The following is a 24,696-nucleotide window of genomic DNA, read 5'->3' on the forward strand; positions in this document are numbered from 1 at the left end:
CAGAGTCTGTCTTTAAAATGCAAGTCTTCATAATTAAAAAAAAAAAAATTGAATCTAAGAAAGAAATGAAGATGTTCTCTCTGTCCTGCAGCTGTGGAGAAAGAAACATCAATCACAGACCCAATTTGAAAAGTGTTAAATGGGGAACTTTCACGTGAATAGCCATCCTGGTTTCCTGGGAACTGCAAAAACTGGCATGAATATCCTTAACTACTGCACTCTTTTCTCTTCTGTTACCATAAAATTGCCTTTGGAGGTCTTGCGAGACTCCTAGACTTTAGAATGTATTGCCATGTCCTGTGACAATCATCTTGAAGAAGTCTTGTAATTTTGATAGACTGTCTTACTTGATAAATTTTTTGCCCAGGGAATAATGCTAAAATTGGCATGTGTGAATTCCTAACCCATATAAATACTTACAAGACCTAGCTGTTGAATAAGAAGAGTGTCACTGGCTGTCCCCTCTTTCAGCATACGCAGGACCAGCAAATACAAAGCCCAGGCTCTTCCAGATGATTATTTAACAGATCCTTTGAAACAGTTTTTCAGTTAAATTGCATTTATCTTTTATCATATACTAAATGTTTACACATATTCTAGTAGGTCTTTTTATGGACTTCATTTTTTTCCATTGATCTATTCTGGTTTTTATTCATACCACTGTGTTTTAGCAACTGTGACTTTAACATTAATATATTTTAGTATCTGGCAGGACTTGGTCTTTTTTAGTTCTTCTCTTAAAAAGTTTTTAGGATTATTATGCATTATTTTTGCATCATAAACTACAGATTAGTTTGTCTAGTTACTAAAAAAACCTTACTGGTATTTTTTGGCATTTTTGGCATATTTGTTAGGATATTTCTATATTTACATATTAATGTAAGGAGAAGTAACATCTTCATAAAATTGAAGTTTCCAATCTGTCCTATTTTTCACATGTCTCAGATCTTGCACATTATCCATTATATTATTACAGATATTTTCTTTTTCATTGCACCTTTTCTTCCAACACATTTTCTAACCGGTTGTTTATATTTGGAGAGGTAATTTCTGTATATTAATCTGTGCCTAGTCTTCTTCCAGGTCCCAGTTTTAATAGTTTTCTTTTAGTTGATTCACTTGGTTTCCTAGGCAGATAATCATACCGTCTTTACCAAATGATGGGTTTGCTTCCTCCTTTCCAGGTTTTAAGCTTGTTTCATGATTTCATCAACCAGAGTAACCACACACACTAGCAGCAATAGTATCTTTTCTCATCTCTGAGTCTCACAGGGGTGCTGTGGTGTTTCATGCATGAGCTTGCTGTTGTTTGTTGGCTTGCGGTGGGTAAATACTGTCAGCCATTGAAGGCTTGGAGGGGTTGCATGATCTGACCGAATCTCAGAGAGATAACGGGGGTAGCATTAGGGCATGGATTGGAGTTGCGGAGTGGGGGACCAGCCAGGAAATTATTTCAGTGGTAGGTGTAGGAGATAACAAAGGCCTGAGCTGAGGTTGTGGAAACGGGAACAGAGAAAAGGCCTAAGGCCAGGGGGACCACTGGCCTGGGGGATGTGAGGTGGGAGAGAGGAAGAGAGGAGGCATGACCGCTGCCTGCAGGTACTGGCCATGGCACTGAGCTCCCTCCAGACCCACTGAGTTTGAAGTGTTTGTGGGACAGCCAGGGAAAACCGCCCCTGAGGACTGGAATGCTGGACCTGAGCTCAGGACAGAGAGGAGCTACAATGACCACAACAGCCACATATTGCCAATGATGGACACATCAACCACACCTGAGGTCTTGCCATGAGCCAGGCACTGGGCCATTGCTTCTCCTCTGAGCGTCACCTGATCCCACACCACCTCTGCAATGCTCTTCATCTGAACACTTTGCACCTTTGCTCCTTTTGCCTGGTGAGCACCCCTTCCCTTCCTCTGCTGGATTTCTCCTGACTCTTAAACACTCAGTTTCTCCTAAATTCTTCAAAGAAGTCTTCCTGACTCCAAGCAGTCCCAGCCGAGGGTCCTTCTCTTTCTGGCCAGGGCTCGACTGTGATGATTCTAAACACAGGAGGCCAAGAGAAAGGTACCAGGCATTGACTTGCCAAGACCCACGGGCTCAGATCAAAGCTCCAGAATCAGACTGTATGGGTAAGGAAGGCGGGTGCTTCTCTTGCTGGACAACTGTGCCCCCTCAGGCACGTTTCTTAAAGGCCCCGGGCCTCAGTTTCCTAATCCATAAGATGGGGACAATAGCAGCATCCTAAGTGGTGGTTGGTATTTAATCAGATGTGCTTAGCAAAACCTAGACATATAGTAAGAACTCGATAAATATTAGCTATTTGTATTGTTAAAGGGATAGAATGCTGAATAAAAAGAGGGAGAGAACGCTCCTGGGTACAGAAAGGAGGATGTCCACAAGGTGGTCAGAAGAAAAGTTTAAATTCGGTGAATTTTTCTTCTAAATCTCGATTGCAGCTCCAAATTAACCATGCATTGAATCACATGTATTGACGCCCACTAAAATTGAAGAATACTTTTAGGGTAATTTTGTCGCAATTATTTTCTCCTGGCTTTCTCCCTGTAAAGCATGCAGTGTGATTCTTTGTGTGTTGCTCAAGCTCTGGAACTTGGCTGCAGCTAACCAGAGACACCCCAGACAGTGCCAGAAATTTGTGGCTGACATTCACCCCTTTTTCCACGGGTGCCCCCTCAGTATGGCACACTAATCTTCAAAATCTTGATGGGAAATGACAAAATGGTCGTGGTCCTCAGGCATGCAAAGACATTTTCCTCATGGGCAATGACGAAATAGTTCACCAGGCTTTTCCACCGAGAGTGGGGGCTCTGCTCATTCACAGGAGTGGGCGTCTGCTCTGCCCGCTAAGCAGAGCTGCTGCTTTAGAGGGTTTGTAGCGCTAGGACACTTTGAGGGCTTGTGAAACACTAAATCATTAAAAATCATCAATGATTATAGAAATACTGGAAGGAATTAGATGTGCCAGGGATCTGGTAAATTTTTTAGTAGAAGAATCTCAAAGATTAAGCAATATCATTTAGGAGGAAATGACTGAATATGAAAAACAAAAAACAAAAGGAACCTCTGAAGCAGAGCTAATCATGGGAGGAGTCCTTTGCTGTAATTAATCGTTATGGCACAGCTTTCTTAAGGAAGCACCACACAGGGTCTAGGAAAAAATAATGTATGGTAATCAACGTTTAACAATGCAGACAGCCTGAAGTCAGTAACATAAATTGTATCCTAAAAGAGCAATAATCAAAATAATACAATATGGCATCTTAATTGCATATTTATTAAACTTGATTTAAATAGAAATTCCCCTTCTGAGAAAAGCAATGAGACTTTTTCAGGGAATGAATGATTGAATGAAATGTAAATTCGATTTCATTCTTTAGTTCTGTCAATTTTTGCTTTAGGTATTTTAAAGTTGTTTTAATAGGTGCATTAAAATTTAGGATTACTATATCTTCTTGATGAATTGGCCCTTTTATCACTATGAAATGTCCCTTTTCATCCAGTAACACTTTTTGTTTTGCAGTTTACACTGATACTAGTATAGTAGTTGGCTTTCTTATGCCTAGTGTTTGCATGGCATATTTTTCCTTACCAGCAGTTGTAATAGAGGGAAGAGATGAAGAGGAACCATGTGCAGACTCTTAAAGTCTTGCTTAGGAGTGACATGTCACTTTTACTCATGTTCCATTGGCAAGTCACATGGCCAAGTCTGACACCTACTGGGTACGGAAGCACCATCTTCCCTGGACAGGGAGCCACAGACAGCAATACTGTCTTCCACACTTGCCTGTACTTTTTCTGTATATTTCTTGGAATTTTCTACATTGACAATCATGTCATCTGCAAGTAGAGATAGTCTCAGAGAAGCACTCCAAAACCATCTTAAGCAGAAGAAAAAATGAACATATTCTGCAGTTAAAAATTCTCCTAAGTTTCAGTCTGAAAATGCTGAGTTGAATGCACAGCTGATAAGAATTGTTTTTTATTTGTATTTTATAAAACCTTTAGGAATTCACCTAACGAGCCAAGGACATGATGGTTCCTTGAAGGCGGCACCTCAATGGCATGTCTTGGGCCCCGCAGTGCATAATGGCTGTGTCTTTTGCTTGTGTGAGTGTGCATGTGTGTGTACAAGTGTGTGTGTGTGAAGTTGCTGGAGCTGCAGTAAGCAGCTCTGAGATCCTGTCTGATGTGCATTCCCTGGGGAAATTCCAGCTCTCTGGGTGTCAGCACCAGTCTCTCAAATTGTGGCTTTATAGTTGATTTCTTTCAAACTCCATTTATATAAGCTTAAAGGTTTTTCAAGGAAATTGTTATTCTTTGAAAACGTTACTAAGTATTTCAGAATATCACATCAAATTGCCTTTTGGCTTTTTGTGTTTCAAACAATAAGGCATTTACATGAAACAAACATTTTTAAGAGTGTATTTGATCTTGCTGCTTTTTTACCACATGCTACTCTAGTCCTCTGTTTGGAACATAAGAATGATTTCCACAGCAACTAATTACAGTGTAAGTCACAAATGTTGGATTACTATTGCTGATGGGGAATTAGAAGCAACCACCATGCAAATATTAAAAGCTTCTTATTTTTGAAGTTCTCCCAAGAACTAATACAAGCTAATAAAATACAGGGAAGACATATGCTATATCCAATGTAGATATGAACTTTTCAAGTTGGCTTTATGAGAGCTCGGCTTGACACAAATCTGAAGAGAATTATTTCCTGTCTAATACGTTACACCTTTGTCAAAAATTGGTTAAGCATATTTGTTTGGGTCTATTTCTGGTTTCTCTTTTCTGTTCCATTGATCTAGTACCTATCCTTCTGTCAGCACCACACTCTCTTGATTACTCTATGTATAAAGTTTTAATATCAGGTGGAGCGATTCCTCCCATCTTATTCTTCTTCAAAACGGTTTTAGTTATTCTAAGCCCTGTGCCTTTTCACATACATTTTAGACTAAGCTTCTCTGTGTCTACAAAAACCTTGTTTGGGTTTTAGCAGGAATTGCACTATAAACCTACAGACCAATTTTGGGAGAATTGACATTATTTGTATGTTGAGTCTTCCATACCATGAACATGGTATTTCTCTTGAATTCTTTGATTCCTTTCATCAGCATTTTATACCTTTAGGCATACAGATCTTGTATATGTTTTGTTAACTGAAATTTAAGTACTTTATTATCTTTGGAGTGGTTTTTTTTTGGGGGGGACAGTTTTGCTCTTGTTGCCCAGGCTGGAGTGCAGTAGCACAATCTCAGATCACTGCAACCTCCACCTCATGGGTTCAAGTGATTCTCCTGCCTCAGTCTCTCGAGTGGTTGAGATTACAGGCATCCATCACTACAACCGGCTAATTTTTTGTATTTTTAGTAGAGACGGGGTTTTATCATGTTGGCCAGGCTGCTCTCGAACTCCTGACCTCAGGTGATCCACCCACCTTGGCCTCCCAAAGTACTGGGATTACAGGTATGAGCCATCATGCTTGGCCATCTTTGGAGTGATTATTAACGGCATTGTGTTTTTAATTTTGATTTCTGCATGTTCATTGTCAATTTATAGAAATGTGACCAATTTTTGTGAGCTGATTTTGGGTCTTGCAACCTTGGTGAACTTACTTATTAATTCTAAGGGTTAAAAACAATTCTTTTTGTCTGTTCTGTGGGATTTTCCACATAGGCAATCATGTCATCTGCAAAGAGAGACAGTTTTATGTCTTCCTTTCCAATCTATATGCCATTTCCTTTTTTTTATCTTGTGCAGTGGCTAAAACTTCAATATGCAATATTAACAAGTTGTTCCTGATCTTAGGGGGAAGCATTCTTTCACCACTAAAATATGCTATTGGGGCCTGGGTGTGGTAGCTCATGCCTGTAATCCTAGCACTCTGGGAGGCTGAGGCGGGCAGATCACTTGAGGTCAGGAGCTTGAGACCAGCCTGGCCAACATGGTGAAACCCTATCTCTACCAAAAATACAAAAATTAGCTGGGCACGGTGGCAGGTGCCTGTAATCCCAGCTACTCTGGAGGCTGAGGCAGGAGAATCTCTTGAACCTGGGAGGCGGAAGTTGCAGTGAGCTGAGATTGCATCACTGTACTCCAGCCTGGGGGACAGAGAGAGACTCTGTCTCAAAAAAAAAAAAAAAAAATCTCCAGGGAAGCCATCTGAGCCTGAGGGTTTCTTTTTCAGGAACTTTTAAGGGACAAACTCAATTTCTTTAATAGTTATAGGAATATTTAGGTTATCCATTTCATCTTAGTTAGATTTTCGTAGTTTGTGGTTTTCAAGAAATTGGTCCGTATCTTCTAAATTGTTGAATTGTTACAGTATTCCCTTTTTATCCTTTTGATGTCTGCAGAATCTATGGTGATATCTCCTATTTCGTTCCTGATATTGATGATTTACATCATCTATTTTCATTTTTTGTCACCCTTGCTAGAGTTTATCAATTTTACTGATTTTTCAAAGAACCAGCTTTTTTCATTGATTTCCTCTATTGTTTTCTGCTTGTCAATTTCATTGATTTCTGCTGTTTATTATTTCATTCCTTCTGCTTGCTTTGGGTTTATTTTGCTCTTCTTTTTCAAGTTTCTTGAGATAGAAACTTATTGACTTGAGATCTTTTCTGATTTCTAATGTAAGCATTTCATGCTATACATTTCCTACTTTACCCATATCCTTCACCCAGTACTTTGACAAAAATGCTTTGCTGTAATACTTGGTTAGCAACAGCCAGAGTAGCTCTGGGCCCACTGAAGAAAGTAACACTTGTGATCTAATCACCAACACTCGCCTTGAATTGCAGAGAGATTCTCTCATGCATTCTAAGGGAGGAAATCCAGGACATCTATTCCATCCAAGCACTAAGGTGGCAACAAAGCTCAAACGTTAACCAAGAAGCAAAATAGTCTTCCTGCCTGAACTAAAACCATCTTCTAAGACTTTCTGTATCTCTGGAGAGAGAGCAGGGGTGTTATTAAATTTATTACATACTTTAAAAATTCTATATTCTCTTATATCCTAACTGGAAGGAAAGCGAAAGTGAGAAAAAAGGACACCTTCTGGGAGGAGGGACACAGAGAAAGGCAGGCAAGTAAAACACTCCAGGGTGCACCTGTGTTCAGGTGTAGAGGAGGGGCAGGGACAGAGAGTAAATGACAAGCCCACAAAACCGTGCTCAACATCCATCCCCATCAAGGAAATGCAAGTCAAAGCTCAATGAGATACCATTTCACACTCACAGGATGGCTAGAATCAAAGAGACAGGTAATACAAAGTATTGGTGAGAATGTGGAGAAGCTTGAACCCCATATACCTGTGGGAATGTAAAATGGTGCAGCATTTTTGGAAAATTATTTAGCAGGTCATGGAAAAGTTAAATATGGGTACCACTGAATTGCACATTTTAAATGATTAAGATGGTAAATTTTATGTGACAGATATTTTACCACAATGAAAAAAGTTAAACATAGAATTATTTTATGACCCAGCATGTCTACTCCTAGGTATATACTCAGGATAAATTTAAATGTATGTCTGCATAAAAACTTGCACACAGACCAGGGGTGGTAGCTCACACCTGTAATCCCAGCACTTTGGGAGGCCGAGGAGGGAGGATTGCTTGAGCCCAGGAGTTTGAGGCCAGCCTAGGCAACATAGGAAGACAGTCTCTACCAAAGAGAAGAAAAAAAAATCTAGCCAGGCATGGTGGCATGTGCCTGTGGTCTCAGGTACTCAGGAGGCTGAGGTGGGAGGATTGTTGAGTCCAGCAGGAGGTCGAGGCTGCAGTAAGCTGTGAGTGGCAGTGAGCCACTGCACTCCCACTAAGGGTGACAGATCGAGATCTTATCTCAGAAACAAAACAAAACAAAACCTCAGCCAGACGTGGTGGTTCACTCCTGTAATCCCAGCACTTTGGGAGCCCGCGGCAGGCAGGCTGCTTTGTAATCAGGAGTTTGAGATCAGCCTGGCCAACATGGCGAAACCTCATCTCTACTAAAAATACAAAAATTAGGCTGGGCGCAGTGGTTCATGCCTGTAATCCCAGCACTTTGGGAGGCCAAGGCAAGTGGATCATTTGAGGTCAGGAGTTCAAGATCAGCCCGGCCAACATAGTGAAACCCTGTCACTACTAAAGTTACAAAAATTAGCTGGGTGGCAGTGGCGAACGCCTGTAATCCCAGCTACTTGGGAGGCTGAGGCAGGAGAATCTCTTGAGCCTGGGAGACAGAGGTTGCAGTGAGCCGAGATTGTGCCACTGCACTCCAGTCTGAGCGACAGGGTGAGGCCCTGTCTAAAAAAAAAAAAAAAAAAAAAAAATCAGCCAGGCATGGTGGCATGTACCTGTGGTCCCAGCTACTCAGGAGGCTAAGGCTGGAGAATCACTCAAACCTGGAAGGCAGAGGTTGCAGTAAGCCAAGATCATGCCTTTGCTCTCCAGCCTAGGGGACAGAGTGTGACCCTGTCTCAAAAAAAAAAAACAAAACCAAAGCTAAAACCAAAACCAAACCTACACACAAACATGCATAATGCGTTGTTCGTAACTGACAAAAAGTAGAAACAACCCAAATGTCCATCGAAGGACATTTGATGAATAGATGAATACATGGATTATTTGCTTATTTATATTGAAATATATAGAATATATTATTCCATATAATAGAATATTTTTCAGTCATAAAAAGGAATGAAGTACTGTTACCTCCTACAGCATGGATAAACCTTGAAAATACTATGTTCAGTAAAAGAAGCCAGATACAAAAGGTTCCCTGTTGTACAATTTCATTAATGTGAAGTGTCCAGAATCTAGAGACAGAAAGTAGATGAGTGGTTTCCAGGGCTGGAAGGTGGGGTGAATTGGGCGTGGTGGTTAATGGGCATGAGGTTTCTTTTCAGGGTGATGGAAATGTTCTGGAATTAGATAGCGGTGATTGTAACTTTATTTTTTGAGAGACAGGGTCTTACTCTGTCAAGGCTGGAGTGCAGTGGTGCAATCATAGCTCACTGCAGCCTCAACCTGGGCTCAAGCAATCCTCTCTTCTTAGCCTCTCAAGCAGCCAGGACTACAGGACAGGCGTGTGCCACCTCATCTGGCTAAATTTTTTTTTTTTTTTTTGTAGAGATGGGAGTCTTGCAATGATGCCCAGGCTGGTCTCAAACTCCTGGCCTCAAGTGATCCCCTCCTCTTTGTCTCCCCAAATGCTGGGATTATGGGCATGAGCCACTGTGCCAGGCCAATTGTAACCTTAAAAGGGCGAATTCTATGGTCTGTGAATTATATCTTGATTTTAAAAGATGGTGAGAGCTTGAGAGAAGGATGTTTTCCCAGGAGCGGGGGCACACAGACAGGAGAAAGCACCGGGACAGGCAGGGACCAGGGCTGCCGCACATCTACAAAGACCCTGTGGAGTCTTTGACTTGTCCCTTGCTGGGGGTGGGGTCTCACTGCTGTTGCTGGCCCTGGACCTCGGAGCCAGAAACATCCTGGAGGCAATCATTGTCTTAGATGTGAGGAGTTCAGGACTTCAAATACAAATAAAGCCCTATGTAGGTAAAATGAAAATTTGTTTTAAGAAGCAAGAAAGAGCTGGCAGTGAGAAAGTATAGGGAGTAAGTGTAGATTTCTTTTGTACCTAAGCAATAAACGAGGTCTTCAACCAGGTTGAAGATAGGATTTCTTTCTAAGGTTATATTTAGGGGAATCCTAAAGCAGGTTTTTTGTCCCCCAGTAGAGGGGAACGAGGAAATCAACAAGGATATATTAACAATGCTAGAGAAAACATGGGAAATAAAAGGAATATGGATGAAGGCTGCCACGTAAGGCTGGGCTGGTTGTACACTGCACAGCTGTGGGAGGAGCCAGGCACACAGGTCTAGACACGTGGCAGCTCCTGGAGATCTACACTGCACAGTCCTTATTCCTGGCAATAGAGAAGCTCTCTCCTTTGAGACAGGAGCCATTGGAGAGGGGGAGGAGGGTACATGGAGACACTGAGGCAGAGTGGAAGGGAGTTCAGAAGCCCCTGTCTTAGGCTTTCTACTTTGTCATTTAAGTAAGAGGGGAGGTTCTTCTTGGAGATTAAGAGAGAATAGTAGTTATTTGTGGGAGGTCAAAAAAGTCTGGAGCAACAAGAGAAGACAGGAAGTTGAGAATATTAAGGGCTTCTCTGAGTCCACATGGCCTGAATTTCTATTGGACTCAGCTGCCACCACCTTGCAACTTCTTCCAGCACCTGCGGTGAGGTAAGTGGTGAGCAAGTAAATAATGGGGATCACTCAGGGCTGGAAGCCAGAGAGCAGGGAGAAGTCAGAGGAGCACAGCTTCCTAAGGGGCAGCTGATGGGGCTGAGCGGAGAGAAGAATGGGTCTGTATGTGTCCTGGGATCCATCCTGAGACCTTTCCGGAGTGCCCAGGAGGAGCCGGAGCTGACTGGGTCTCCGTGCTTTTGGAGCTCAGTGGGGTACAGGCAAGACTGGCTAAGTGACAGACCTGGAAAGAGATGCCAGGAGGAAGGCCACTGGCAGAGCTGTGAGTGAGGCCAGCGAGGACCCGGTGCAGATCTGGGCATTCAGAGGTGGAGAGTTGGAGTCCCAGAGTGGGCCCTGACTGGGGTGGAGGCCTACTCATGTGAAGGGACCGGGTCGCAGAAGGTAGGGTGCAGGGTCTGAGGATGAGGGAAGAGGATGGGAGAGAACAAGAGGACGCCCTGGATATGGGGTGAGAGGCAGGACCCAGTGCTCAAGAGCTGGCCTTGGCTCCTGCTGCCCTGGACCCCACCATGTGCCGTGCTCGTCACATCCACCCGGTACAGTGCCTCTTCCTGGGCTGGGCAAACACTTCATTATTCTTTGCTTTTGTCACTTTTCCTGCTGTGACCATAAACACAATTTCACAGCTACTCCAAAGTCCAGTTGAGTGTACAGTAACATTCTCAATCCTCTGCTCCTGGTATATAAAATATTTCTTCCTGAATTTTGTCATTCAAATAAGAGTCCTGTGGTGGTAGCCTTTTTGGAGAAACTTTCTGATTCAAACGCAAGTTTGAGTTCTATACTATTCGTTCGTTTATTTGACAAATCCTTTGTGAGTCCCCACCCTTTGTGGAGCACAGTAGGGACCAGAGTGGATGAGGTCTCGGCCCCTGGGCGCTGATGCTGCGGCAGGATGAACAGTAGAGCAATACATGAGAATGTGCATCGGACCAGAGATGAGCGGGGACCAGAGAGGAGTGGCAGTGTGCCCAGCATCAGGGGAGGGTGGTCAGGCGAGGGCCCTGAGGAGATGCCGGGAGGGCCCACTTGGATAAGGTTGGGGAGGGAGACACACGGACATTTGGGGAAAGAGCTTCCTGAGCCCCAGGGCAGGAAAGGCTGGAGTGAGGCGGGTAACTGGTGTGCTCAAGACCAGCCAGGGTGGCTGAAGAGGGAGCACAGGGAGAGTGGGTGGCAACCAGGCCAGAGAGCAGCCAGAGCCCCTGCAGGTCCCCCTGCCTTCAGCAAAGACAGAGGTAGACAGCACATGGGGAGGGAAATGCAGGGGGCCGGCCTAGTGGGGGGCTGAAGGACAAAGCCCCCCACCTGCTTAGGACTCTGCTCCTCTGACTTCTCCCCTCTGGCTTCCACCCCTGAGGGACCCCCGATCCGCTTCCTCATCTCCCACCCCGTAGGTGCTAGGCAGCCTTTCTGTGTGACGTCGTGAGGGTGAACAGGTGTCAGGAAATGAGCTGGGAGGGGAAGGGTAGGGAGGGGTGAGGGGACTGCAGGGGGAGCAGAAGAGGCCCAAGGTGATGGAAAGGTGGCGCCTGCAGCTGCTGCAGGAGGGGACAGTGACTCAGACACAGGGACCTTCCACCAGCCAGCACACCCCCCCTCCCCTCCGCAAAGGGGCACTGATGCGCCTGGCTCAGGTGAACACCTGTCATGTATACGCCTAACACAATAATCACTCCTCCTTTTTTCTGGAGTAGAATCTCTCCACTTCCCTTGCAGCTGGTGCAGCTGCATGACCTACTCTAGATAGCAGGGTGTAGCTGTTGTCTGCACTGGGCTCTGCAAGAGCCCCTTGACTTTCCTGGGCAGAGGAGAGGGGTGAGAGGAGAGCCTCGCACCTGTCTCTCCATCCTGCTTTGGAGACTGGAGCAGGTATTCCACAAGAAGGAAGAGAAGCCAACGTCCTGAGAATATGATGCAGAAGGACGGGCCTGGGACGACCCTGGCAAGCTGCCCAACAAAACCCGAGCCCATCTGCCTCTGGAATTCTCCAAGAGTGTAAGCCACTCAGGCAGGGTCTTTTACCCGCAGCTCAAGAAGCCTGTGGCCCACAGACGGGCTGGGGCCTGAGTGTGCAGCAAGCACCTTGCTCTCCTTGGAGGGCGGCGGCTCACAGCCAGCACCGTGGGCTCACTCTTTCCATGTTGCTCACCTGTAGGGTGCAGGACTCGCTGGTTATTTTATCATTTCTATTGTATTTTCTAGGAATGGACTTCTTTTTTAGTGGAGAAGAATCATCACTTCTTTCACAATTAGGTAACTCATGGCATCCTAGTTATCTACTCTTCTTTTCAAAATGATTAACTACTAGCCACATATACCAAAAAATATATAATTTCTGTCTTATGAAAGTAGCCTTGGAATAATTCAGGGTTTTAAACTCATATTGGCCTTCCTGCAGATCTGATAATATTGTGAGTTCATATATCTTACCACTGTGAAGTCAGAGTAGAAAATACATCATCTCTTTCAGATTCCTGGAATAACTTCAGAAGTTCTGGATCCCCAGATAAATGTGCAAGAATGCGCAATTCAATCTGTGAAAAGTCTGTGAGATACAGTTCTGCATTAATTTAGAATTTGCCAGCAATGTTCCTCGTGGTTGCTGCCCACCCCAGCCACCCTCAGACTCTCCTGACTGTAGCCTCAAGGTCCACGTCCCCGCCTCCCATCTCCCAGGGTCTTCTGGCCTCAGTGTCAGGAGGTGAGAAATGAAATGGGGAGGATCGCACAAGGTGAGGAGGCTCAGGAGTGAGTGAGAGTGTGTGCATGGAGGGGAGTTGTTGTTATAAATAGGATGACCAGTTACCTTATTTATAGGCCTCATCAACAAAGTGACATTGAGCAAAGGCATGGAGGAGGCAAAGGAGTGCACCAAGATGGTCTCTGGGGAAGAGGAATGGCTGGGTAAGGGTCTGGAGTGGAGGTGACTCAGAGCTGGGAGGAGCAGGGCCGGGCAAGGCCGCAAAGAGCAGGGCAGACAAAGCTTGGGGGCGGGGACCAAGGGTATGTGGGATTTAGATATGGTGATAAGGGGACACTGGAAGCAAAACTTGTTATTATGTACTGTGCCCTAGAATTTATTTGAAAGAGGCTGGCTGCAGTGGCTTATGCCTGTAATCCCAGCACTTTGGGAGGCCAAGGCGGGCAGATCACCTGAGGTCAGGAGTTTGAGACCAGCCTGACCAACACGGTGAAACCCTGTCTCTACAAAAATTAGCCAGGTGTGGTGGCACACACCTGTAATCCCAGTTACTTGGGAGGCTGAGGTAGGAGAATCGTTTGAACCCAGGAGGCAGAGGTTGCAGTGAGCCAAGATCGCACCATTGCATTCCAGCCTGGGCCACAAGAGCGAGACTCTGTTTCAAAAAAAAAAAAAAAGAATTTATTTGAAAGAATGAATTCCATAAGTACCTTTGAATTGTTCAATTTCTTTCTTTTTTTTTTTTTGAGATGGAGTCTTGCTCTGTCACCCAGGCTGGGGTGCAGTGGCCGGATCTCAGCTCACTGCAAGCTCCGCCTCCCAGGTTTACACCATTCTCCTGCCTCAGCCTCCCGAGTAGCTGGGACTACAGGCGCCCGCCACCTCGCCCGGTTAGTTTTTTTTGTATTTTTTAGTAGAGACGGGGTTTCACCGTGTTAGCCAGGATGGTCTCGATCTCCTGACCTTGTGATCCGCCCGTCTCGGCCTCCCAAAGTGCTGGGATTACAGGCTTGAGCCACCACGCCTGGCCGAATTGTTCAATTTCTAAACCATTGAACTCTATGAAAATGCATAAAGTAAGTTACAGAGACGTACCTGCTGCTAGAAAGGTGTGGCCTCTGGATGAAACAAACATGGCCCTCGGGGAGATAGTGAGAATCTCGTCTTCTTTACCTGAATTGTTATTTCAAGAGCATTTAGTGACTTTGGTCATGAACTGACTCATAGCTATTCCTCAATACAATATTATTTGAATATTATTCTAAAGTCAAGAGTTAAGATTTTAAATTTTTCTGAATATTTTTATGAATTTAATTTTTTTAGAGATGGGGGTCTCGCTTTGTTGCCCAGGCTGGAGTGCAGTGGCACAATCATAGCTCACTGCAGCCTTGTACTCCAGGGCTTAAGCAATACTCCTGCCTCAGCTTCCCAAAGCAAGCTGGGACTACAGGTACACACCGCCATCACCAGCTCATTTTTAAGTTTCTTGTAGAGACAGGGTCTTACTATGTTGCCCAGGCTAGTCTCAAACTCCCAGACTTAAGCAATCCTCCTGCCTTGGCCCCCCAAAGTGCTAGGATTACAGGTGTGAGCTATGGCACCTGGCCTTATTAATGTAACTTAAAAATAACATATTACTACTAAAAGTTAAGTAGGTTTTGTCTTTTTAAAATTTTCTGTTTTGTCTAGAATTCTTAGTGAAGAAAACAAAAAGTCAAATGTTGACAACTGAATGCATTCCAGTAAAAGCAATCTTGAAACTCTCTGAGCCTCACTGATTGAAGGTCTATGTGGGAAGCACAACTTTGATTTTCCCACTGAAGACATTTTAAAGGGGCAGCAGGGGACGAAGCTGCTCAGGATCCCTCTCCATGGACCCTATTTCAGGACAGTCACATGTATTTTAGAAAAGACTGCTCATCGGGGCGGGGAGCAGTAGCTCACACCTGTAATCCCAGCACTTTGGGAGGTCGAGGTGGGAAGATCACTTGAGCCCAGGAGTTTGAGACCAGCCTGGGCAACATGATGAAACTCCATCTCTACTAAAAATACAAAAAATTAGCTCGCCGTGGTGGTGTATGCCTGTAATCCCAGCTACTAGGGAGGCTGAGGCAGGACAATCGCTTGAACCCAGGAGGCGGAGGTTGCATTGAGCTGAGATCATGACATTGCACTCCAGCCTGGGCAACAGAGCGAGACTCTGTCTCAAAAAAGAGAAGAGGAGAGGAGAGGAGAGGACAGGGGAGGGGAGGGGAGGGGAGGGGAGAGGAGAGGAGAGGAGAGAAGAGACAAGACTGCAAGACTGCTCATCGGGTTTCACTGCTTTGCCAGGACCTTCTTGCACAGCAGGGACCCCAAGAGAAGGGCAGGAGCACCACTGCCAAGGGGAGGACGTGTACAGGGCATGGGCAGCAGAACTCTCATTTGCTTAGATTTGAACTTTTTCTTTTTAAGAAACGTACCCATCAGCATTACAGCAGAATAGCTTAAAAGAAAGACGAGTGTTAGTGTGCTTTATAATGTGCTCTTAGACTCTTTTTAAGAGTGTTAGTGTGCTTTTATAAACATTTCCAGTAATGTTCAGACTTTAATAAGCACCAGTGCTATTATATGTTTGTTTTTTCTTTATTGGGAGGCTGGTGGGGGAGAGATGGTAGCAGGAAAGCTACTTTCCTGATATAATTATCATCTATTTCCACTTGTAAACTGCTAATAGGGAGGTACCATATCACTTTAGCTGTTTTTTATTTTTTCAATGTATATTTAAATCCTGGTCATGCAAATACAAAGAACTTCAGAAAGGTGAAGCAGTTAGTTCTATAAAAAATCAATGACAAGTAACCTTTTTAAAAATGTTAAAAAAACGGCACAGTGGCTCACACCTGTAATCCCAGCACTTTGGGAGGCTGAGGTGGGAGGATCACTTATGCCCAGGAGTTTGAGACCAGCTTTGGCAACATGGCAAAGCCTCATCTCTACAAAAAATACACACACACACACAAATTAGCCAGGTATGGTGGTGCATGCCTATAGGCCCAGCTACCCAGGAGATTGAGGTGGGAGAATCACCTGAGCCTAGGAGGTCAAGGCTGCAGTGAGCCATGATCGCACAACTACACTCCAACCTGGGTGACAGAGTGACACCCTGTCTCATAAAAGAATTACCCAAGACTTTAGCAAGATAGTAAGAAATGAGTTACCTTTAAAACTCTTAGGTTTAGTAATCTGAATTGGGTGCTTGGAGATACCTTGGATATTCTGTTAATAATAAGAGACTAGCTTTAGTTAAAATATCTACTCTTAATCTGTGCCATTTAGGATATTTAATGGATATCACATTTTATTAAACATTAAAACAAGTAAGCCAATGTATCATGCATAAGCACATTAATACTTAGTACAATTGTCTAATATCAAAACATAATTTTGGTGACTATACCACTAAATGTACTTAGCAGATTTGAGAACAATTCCTTTTGACTCTAGCCTGTGTGACTCTTAACATAATTATGTACATTCTTTTTACAGCAGCCCAAATTATGAACTCAGTTAACTTAAAAATTCCTATAACATATGCTAATGGTAGGTTTCGGTCAAATTTGTACATTGTACTTTTATTTCAGAACATATTTTAAGATGAAAATTCTGGTCTCTTTGATGCTGGTCATTCCCCTCCCTCACAGGTCCTGGCACTTGGTACCTGCCTCTGTCTCAGCCTGTCCTAAACTTAGTGGCTTGTGCTACATCCCCTGCAAACTCTTGGGGTCATTTGTTAAGCACCTTCACACGTTTACAACTTGGACAATGTGCAATGGTTCACATGCTTCTAGCCTGTTTCAACTATTCAAATCATGAGAATTTCTGTCACAACATCTTTTGGATTATTGGCAGTATCTTGAACAATAATACCCTGCTATGTCTGGGAATAGAACTCAATGGGCATTATTAGTTAGTCTTGACTCCCTGGCTAAATCTGACGAACTGTGCCAAGCATCAAAGTCCTGGAGTCTTACAGCAATGCCCCTTAGTTCTGCCTAGAAACCCTGGGAAGTGGTAAGGCCACACTGTCATCCTCATTTTTTTAAGATGAGGACGCAAAGGCCTTGGAGTATTAAGTCAGTGGCTCTCAAGTTTTCTATACATTAAAATCACATGATACCTCAAAAAATACCCAATATTTACAGGAAAAGCTCAATAATAGTGTAGAGATGACAGAGAAAACAGCTATTGAATTTGAAGAGAGATCAATAGAAATGATCCAATCTAAAGAAAGGAAAAACAATAAACAAAGACTCAGGGATCTGTGGGCTCATATCAAAAGACAATATCAAATTGTGTTCTCTTAGTTCCTGGAGAAAAGAAAGAGAATTGTGCAGAAAAATATTTTCTTAAAGAAATGCCTTCAAATTCTGAAATTTAGTGAAAGACATACTTTTTCCAATTTGAGAAGCTGAACAACCCTAAATATGGTAAATTAAAAGATAACCAGGCCCAGAAACATCATAATCAAACTGCTGAAAAACTATAATTGAAAAAACATCTTGAAAATAGCCAGAGCAAAATGACACTTTACATGCCGAGGAATGGCAATGTGCGTGACTGCAGACATCTTATCAGGGACCATGCAGATCAGAAGACAGTGGAACCACAACTTTCACAGACGGAAAGAAAAGAACTGTCAACTCAGAACTCTTTATTCTATCCTCCAGGAATGAAGGTGAGTTAAGGACATTCTCAGATGAATAAAAATTAAGGTACTCTGTCATCTGCAGACCTGCTCTAAAAGAAATGCTACAGGAAATTCTGCAGGCTGAAGGGAAATGCTTCCAAAGGGAAACCTGGAACTTCAGGAATGAAAGATGAGCAACTGAAATGGTCAGCATCTGGGTAAATATTAATAAATCACCTTACTTGAGTTCAATGGCTTTTGTAAGCCTTTTGCATCTTATTTGAAGTGGTAGAATATGAAATCTAAAAATAGCCTGTGATTGGGCACAGTGGATCACACCCGCAATCCCAGCACTTTGGGAACCCAAGGCAGGAGGATTGCTTGTGCCTAGGAGTTTGAGGCCAGCCTGATGTAAATTTACTTGGCTATTATAAAAAATAGCAAAAAATAACATGCTGGCAATAATGCAAAGAAAGGGAGAACTCTGGTACACTGTTGGTGGTAAAATAAATTAGTGCAATCACTATGGAAAACAGTATGGCAGTTCCTCAAAAAAAAGAAAAATTAGGCCGGGCGCGGTGGCTCAAGCCTGTAATCCCAGCACTTTGGGAGGCCGAGACGGGCGGATCACGAGGTCAAGAGATCGAGACCATCCTGGCGAACACGGTGAAACCCCCGTCTCTACTAAAAAAAAAAAAAAAAAAAAATACAAAAAAAAAAAAAATTAAAATACCATATGATCCAGCAATCCCGTGCAGGGGATGTATGGAAAAGAAAGGAAATCAGTATGACAGATAAGTATCTGCACTCCCATGTTTATTGCAGCCCCGTTCACGACACTCAAGATATGGAATCAGCCTGAGTGCTCATCAGTGGGTGAACGGATAAAGAACATGTAAATATACACAATGAAATACTATTCTGCTATAAAAAGAATGACATCCTGTCACCTGCAGCAACATGGATGAGCCTGGAGGCCATTATGTTAAGTGAAATAAACCAGGTACAGCCAGACAAATATTGCATGTTTAATGCCAGTATATGTACATAGTGGTAGCAGAACTGTTCACCTGTACCCCTGTGGAAAACAACTTTATTAACTAGAGTGCAGTAATTGTGTTCAGTTGCTTCTGCCTTTTGTCTTTAGGACTCCACTCATTTCAGGTCAGCGTCTTTTTTCTCCCCTGCCCCCCAACAACTTTGCCCAGTGAGGCTGTTTCACACAAATTTAATATAATTAGATTGATATGTCACATTCTGTTTCCCATCCTGAGATCCCCCGACTTCATAAATGACTTTTTAATTGTAGTTCACTCTTGTTGTTGTACATTCTATTGGTTTTGACAAATGCATAGTGTCAGCTATCCACCATTATAGTATCACACAAAATAGTTTTACTACCCGAAACAATCCCTGGAGCTTTACTTATCCAACCTCATCCCCAAGTCCCAGCTCTGAACTTCTGGAAACCACTAATCTGTTACTGTCTCTACAGTTTTGCCTTTTCCAAAACGTCACATAATTTGGAATCGTATGGTATGTAGCCTTTCCAGATTGATTTATTTCATTTGGCAATATGAATTTAAGATTCATCCATGCCTTTTTATGGCTTTATAGCTTATTCCTTTTTATCACTGAATAGTATTTCCCAGTATGAATGTGTCACAGTTTATCTATCTATTCACCTCTAAAAAGACATCTTGGTGGGTTACAGTTTTTGGTGATTATGAATAAAGATGCCATAAGCATTTGTGTGCAGGTTCTTGTGTGGACGTAAGTTTTCAAATTAATTTGGTGGATGCCTAGGTGTGTAATGGTTGGATCATATGGCATTTAGTTTTGAAAGAAACTGCCAAACTAGAAAAGTGGCCGTACCATTTTTCATTCCCACCAGCAGTGAGTGCCTGTTGCTCCACACTCTCACCAATTAATAATGTAAGGGTTTTTTTTATTTTTTATTTTTTTGCTTTTTGATCTTAGTCGTTCTAATACGTATGTAGTGGGATCTTGTTGTTGTTTTAACCTCCTCACCTTTTTGATACCACGACTTCTCCTCATCCTTCAAACCTGCACACAAGCAGACTTCCTCCTTTCCTTAAGAAAGAAACCTCCTCTAGCTTCCTAATCAAGCAGGCTGGGGGTTTGTCACAATGCTCTGAAGAGCATCCTTGACAACTCTCAGTTCAGACGAAGTACTGATCACAACACTGAACAGCTGGGGACCTGGATCCCCCTTACCAGGAGCACCTCACACATAGAAAGCATGTAATACATGTGTGTTTACTGAATGAGTGAGACAGAGAAGCACTGAAAGCATGTCAGTAATAAAAACTGAATACACGTAACGTACAAATTGCCACCTTTGACTAAAGTCCTTCCTTCTGCTTGTGCCTTGTGCACGCATCCCTCCAATACTGATGATGTTCTGCTACACAGAAAGCACCACGACACGCAGCCCAGGGCAGGGCAGCAACGCAAAATGAACTCACACACAAATCTGGCCTTCTGGGAGTTACTGTCTGTCGTGACGTGTGTATCACACATACAAGTCACATAACACAAGGTTCAAATGAACAAAATGAAAGGGTGTTACAGGAGACTCTCCATGCCGCTCTGAGGGAAGAAGAGAGTACTTTAGGCCCCTGAGGAGTGAGGCAGGGGAAATCAGCCTCATTGATGGCAAATTTCCAGGAAATCAGGAGACAGGAAGCAGCCACAGAACCACATGTGTTTCTTCCGTAACCGACCTTCATGGCCCTTTAGCAAGGCCCCTCTGGAGGAGGTACCGGCCCATGCCAAGCCTTCCATGGCCAATGCTCCCAGTTGGTTGTGGCACTGTGCGCCAGTAAGATCTGTGAATGTCTGTTCATGTGCATGGGTTCACATTTCCAAACACATGAAACGCTGCTGCACTTCTCTACGGGCCTCTGTGATGCAAGCAGCCATCACACAGAGTGCCGTCCCTAACGCCTCATGAGCAAACGCATGCTCACAGGTGTCTATGTGAGCAATGAGCACAAACAGCACGTGAGCTACCAAAGACCACAGGCAACCAAAGTGACTGTGGTGGGAAGCGACAACTAACAAGAGTCCGAACATCTGGGAGGAAGCTGGGTCCCACTGGGTGAGAGTCCGAATGTGGGAGAAGCCTGTGGGTGGCACACTAGGGGTGTGGATGAAAGTGTGGTTGTCACATGTCCATGAGAGCATCGAAGTCAGACATCACTCTAGCAAGCGGCTGCTGTCACAGACTAACACCAGGTGCTAGCACACAGGAGAACCGTTCGAGGAAGAATAGAAAAGCGATCACTACCTGCAGGCATCCTTTACCGGGAGGGGCTAGACTCCCCGTTACTCTCTTTGGGCGAGGAGATGGCCACCTAGGCCAACAGCAAATGGTGATATCCGAATGTTTCTGCAGGTGAAAGCCTCGGAACCAGCACACTCCTAATTTGTTGGAGTCAATCATGTTATTTACATTACATCAGCTGGTCCCCTCGTGTTGACCATCCGTGGACATTTCATCTCCCAGGTCCAACCAATGTCCAGGGGGCGGAGACCAGGCCCATGGGTCTCCTAAGCACTCTGGAGCCGAGCAGAGGGAGCACATAGTGACACAATCACACAGCAGAATGACTGTTTTAAGTTCCCCAAACTATGGAAATGGAAGCAAACTGGAATACTTTTCTTAGAATTTTAATATCCTCTAGGGTATACAATTTTCTGCTGTTACTGTGGACATCAAAATGTGTGAAAATCACTTCTCAGCTGCCTGTGTAAATAAGCCCAGTCAAACCCCACAGAGGAAGGCACCTGCGCTCAGCCCCCATGTGTTGCTCTGGGCAGCCCAAGTCTCCAGTGAGTGGCTGCAGGGGAAAGTGCCAGCCGTGGGGAGGGGGCACACCCCAGCATCTGTTTTCATGGTGAACTTGGTATGTTTTTGCAAAAAACAGAAATGATCTAAAAAAATTGAATGTTAGCCTCTATTTAACATTCAGTGAAAGGCAAGGTGCTGAGATGACGTTTTAATTCTACAATCTGGCATTTGTTAAAATCTCAGTAGTTGTTAAGTGAAATGCTACGCAGGGAATAGTTTCAGCTGTGGGTGAAGGGGTTGCACCCAGAAGGTACATGAGCCTTTGCTTTTCTCCCTAGGTACTGTGTGGGCCTGGTATCTTCATCTGTCTACCTGACCGAAGCTCCAGATGGAAGGTGCCAAACTGGGGAGGTGGTGGACATAAGGAAAAGGTGATGCCAGCCCTGCTTTTAATGTGTTGACTATGTCCTTGCAGCCTCTGGAATGAAGCCAAAGGAAAGTGACAGTCACAGGGTCTCGGCCAGCCTGAGGGCATGCCGGCTCTCCTCATCTTGAGAAAGCTGTGGCAGCTGCCCCACACGCGCCTTCCTGGGTGCCAGGCTGTGTGAGGCGCCTGAGAGGTGCTGTGCAAAACAGCCACATGGCACTCTGCCCTCTGGACACAGCCTCCTGGGGCAGGGCCCATGGCGTCTTCACTGTGTCCCCAGCACCTACTACACAGCCTAGCACACAGGAGCAATTCACAAATGGTGGTTGAATGAGTAAGATGAAAAATAAACAATTTTTTTTTTATAGACAGAGTCTCGCTCTATTGTCCAGGCTGGAGTGCAGTGGCACAATCTCCGCTCACTGCAAGCTCCGCCCCCCGGGTTCACGCCGATCTCCTGCCTCAGCCTCCCAAGTAGCTAGGACTACAGGCGCCTGCCACCACGCCCGGCTAATTTATATATATATACATATTTTTAGTAGAGACAGGGTTTCACAGTGTTAGCCAGGATGGTCTCCATCTCCTGACTTCGTGATCCGCCTGCCTCGGCCTCCCAAAGTGCTGGGATTACAGGTGCGAGCCACTGCGCCTGGCCGAAAAATAAATAATTTTCACAATAACCTAGCAAAGAAGGTGCTTTTATCATTTCTTGGATGAGAAAAGTGAGGTTTCCATAAGTTAAGTAACTTACTAGAATAACACAGCTATTGTCTGAGCTGAGATTTGAACTCAGTTCTGCCCTAGGCCAAGCTTCTGTTGCCTCCAGAGTCTGCCAGAAAATGCCAGAGGTCTCCTGAAATAATTTTTCTTGATACAAAAAAACCCGAAACAAAACAAAACAAAAAACCCAAGTGAAAACCATAACAAAAACACAGAAAAGGGCAGCTGGCACAGAGCTCAGAGTGAGGGCCACAGCAGCATAGCTGCTATGGCACCTGGGCCAGGCTGATGCTGCTGCACTTGACCTAAGCAGCTCATGGAGCCTGACTTGCAGCCTGAAGGGCAGCATGGCCCTGACCCCATGTGGGGTCTGGAATCCTGTGAGTGGCTTGGATGGGAAGCCCCCTCTGCCCACTCCACCTTGATACACTCCCGTGGCCCCCCTCACGCACTAAAGCTTCTGCTCAGTTGCCCCCTCCCCAACCTCTTTAACACTGCCTTCCCGAGGCTGGCAATCCTCCCCGCACTACATCCGTTCCACACATTCCACTCTCCCCCGTATCGTTTCTCATTCCACATGCGTATTGGCTGTCTCATGCTCATTCCACATGCATATTGGCTGTCTCATGCCTTCTATCCTGAAGACTTCACAGAGCAGAGCGGTTTCTTTGCAGGGGTGAAGGGGTTGGAGCAGACAAGAGTCTTACTCTGTAACCCAGGCTGGAGTGCAGTGGTGTGATCTTGGCTCACTGCAACCTCCTCCTCCTGGGTTCAAACAATTCTCCTGCCTCAGCCTCCTGAGTAGCTGGGATTATAGGTGCATGCCAGCACACCCAGCTAAGTTTTGTATTTTTAGTAGAGACAAGGTTTCATCATTTTGGCCAGGTTGGTCTCAAACTCCTGACCTTGTGATCCGCCCACTTCAGCCTCCCAAAGTGCTGGGATCATAGGCATGAACCACCGCGCCTGGCCAGGGCAGAGTTTTGACCCATACAGTGCAAGCACCCTGAACATCCTGGCACACAGGTGTTTAGAAAACATCTGTTGAATAAATGATGACGAATGGAAAGTGGCAGGAAATGGAGTTGGAGAAGCAGGTGGGGTCAGACCACCTGAAGCCCTAACAGCCAGGTGAGGAGACCAGACATTAGTTACCCCAAGAGCTCTGGGAGCCACTGGAGACTTTAGGGAGTGGAGCTAAGGTGTTGGGCTTGCATTTCTGAGAGACTCCTGGCTGGAGGGATGAGAGCAGGAAGGTGGGTGGGGAGCTGGAAGTCTGGCACCAAGATGTATAGACAACAAGGGTGGGGACAGCTATACCGGGAGGCCCAAAGGCCTTGGTGCCCAGCCAGGACCCCTGGGCTCCAGCCTGTGTGACCAGTTAGTTGAGCTGAGGAATCACCACCTCCACAGGGTAGCTCAGAGGAGAAGCCAAAGATCTGGTTTAAAAATGGTGAAATCAGCCAGGTGTGGTGGCTCATACCTGTAATTCCAGCACTGTGAGAGGTCGAGGTGGGTGGACCATTTGAGGTCAGGAGTGCGAGACCAGCCTGGCCAATAAAGTGAAATGTGGTCTCTCATAAAAATACAAAAATTAGCCAAGTATGGTGGTGCATGCCTGTAATCCCAGCTACTCAGGAGGCTGAGGCTACTCTGAACCCAGGAGGCAGAGGTTACAGGTTACAGTGAGCCAAGAATGTGCCACTGCACTCCAGCCTGGACAACAGAGTGAGACCCTGTCTAAAAAAAAAAAAGAAAGAAAGGAAAAAAAGAAAACGGTGAAATCACTGTGCCCTTTTTTTTTTCCTAAGATTCCTGAAGGAAAGCTGAATGAAGAGGGTTGAGACTCATGAGCATCTGTGCAGGCGTGGAAGCTGCCGGGAAAGGAGGTGCTCGTGCAGTGGGCTCCGAGGAGCAAGGATGAGCACCCTTGACCACAACAAATGGGTAGAGGGAGAGGAGCCCACTCCTCTGGGAAGGGGACAAGGTGCAGGGTCAGAGGGGAAGGGCAGAGCCACACTGGGTCACCAGCAGGGCAGAGTGGGGACAGGGAGGAGCCACGGAAAT

At 44.8% G+C, this 24,696-nt stretch overlaps 1 protein-coding gene across 1 annotated transcript in view; it reads right to left on the minus strand.

Moving 5' to 3' along the window:
• The window catches only part of POLN (DNA polymerase nu), a 167,305-nt gene that overhangs the window by 36,001 nt on the left and 106,608 nt on the right, over positions 1–24,696 (minus strand). The window contains exons 18-20 of the mRNA XM_030920310.1: positions 16,197–16,254; positions 14,092–14,169; positions 12,726–12,840 (exon numbers count right to left, since the gene is read on the minus strand). Coding sequence (XP_030776170.1) covers positions 12,726–12,840; positions 14,092–14,169; positions 16,197–16,254 — 251 coding nt within the window. The remainder of the gene's footprint in view (positions 1–12,725; positions 12,841–14,091; positions 14,170–16,196; positions 16,255–24,696) is intronic.

The sequence above is a fragment of the Rhinopithecus roxellana genome, chromosome 2 (genome assembly GCF_007565055.1).
Source record: "Rhinopithecus roxellana isolate Shanxi Qingling chromosome 2, ASM756505v1, whole genome shotgun sequence".
NCBI classification, from domain to species: domain Eukaryota; kingdom Metazoa; phylum Chordata; class Mammalia; order Primates; family Cercopithecidae; genus Rhinopithecus; species Rhinopithecus roxellana.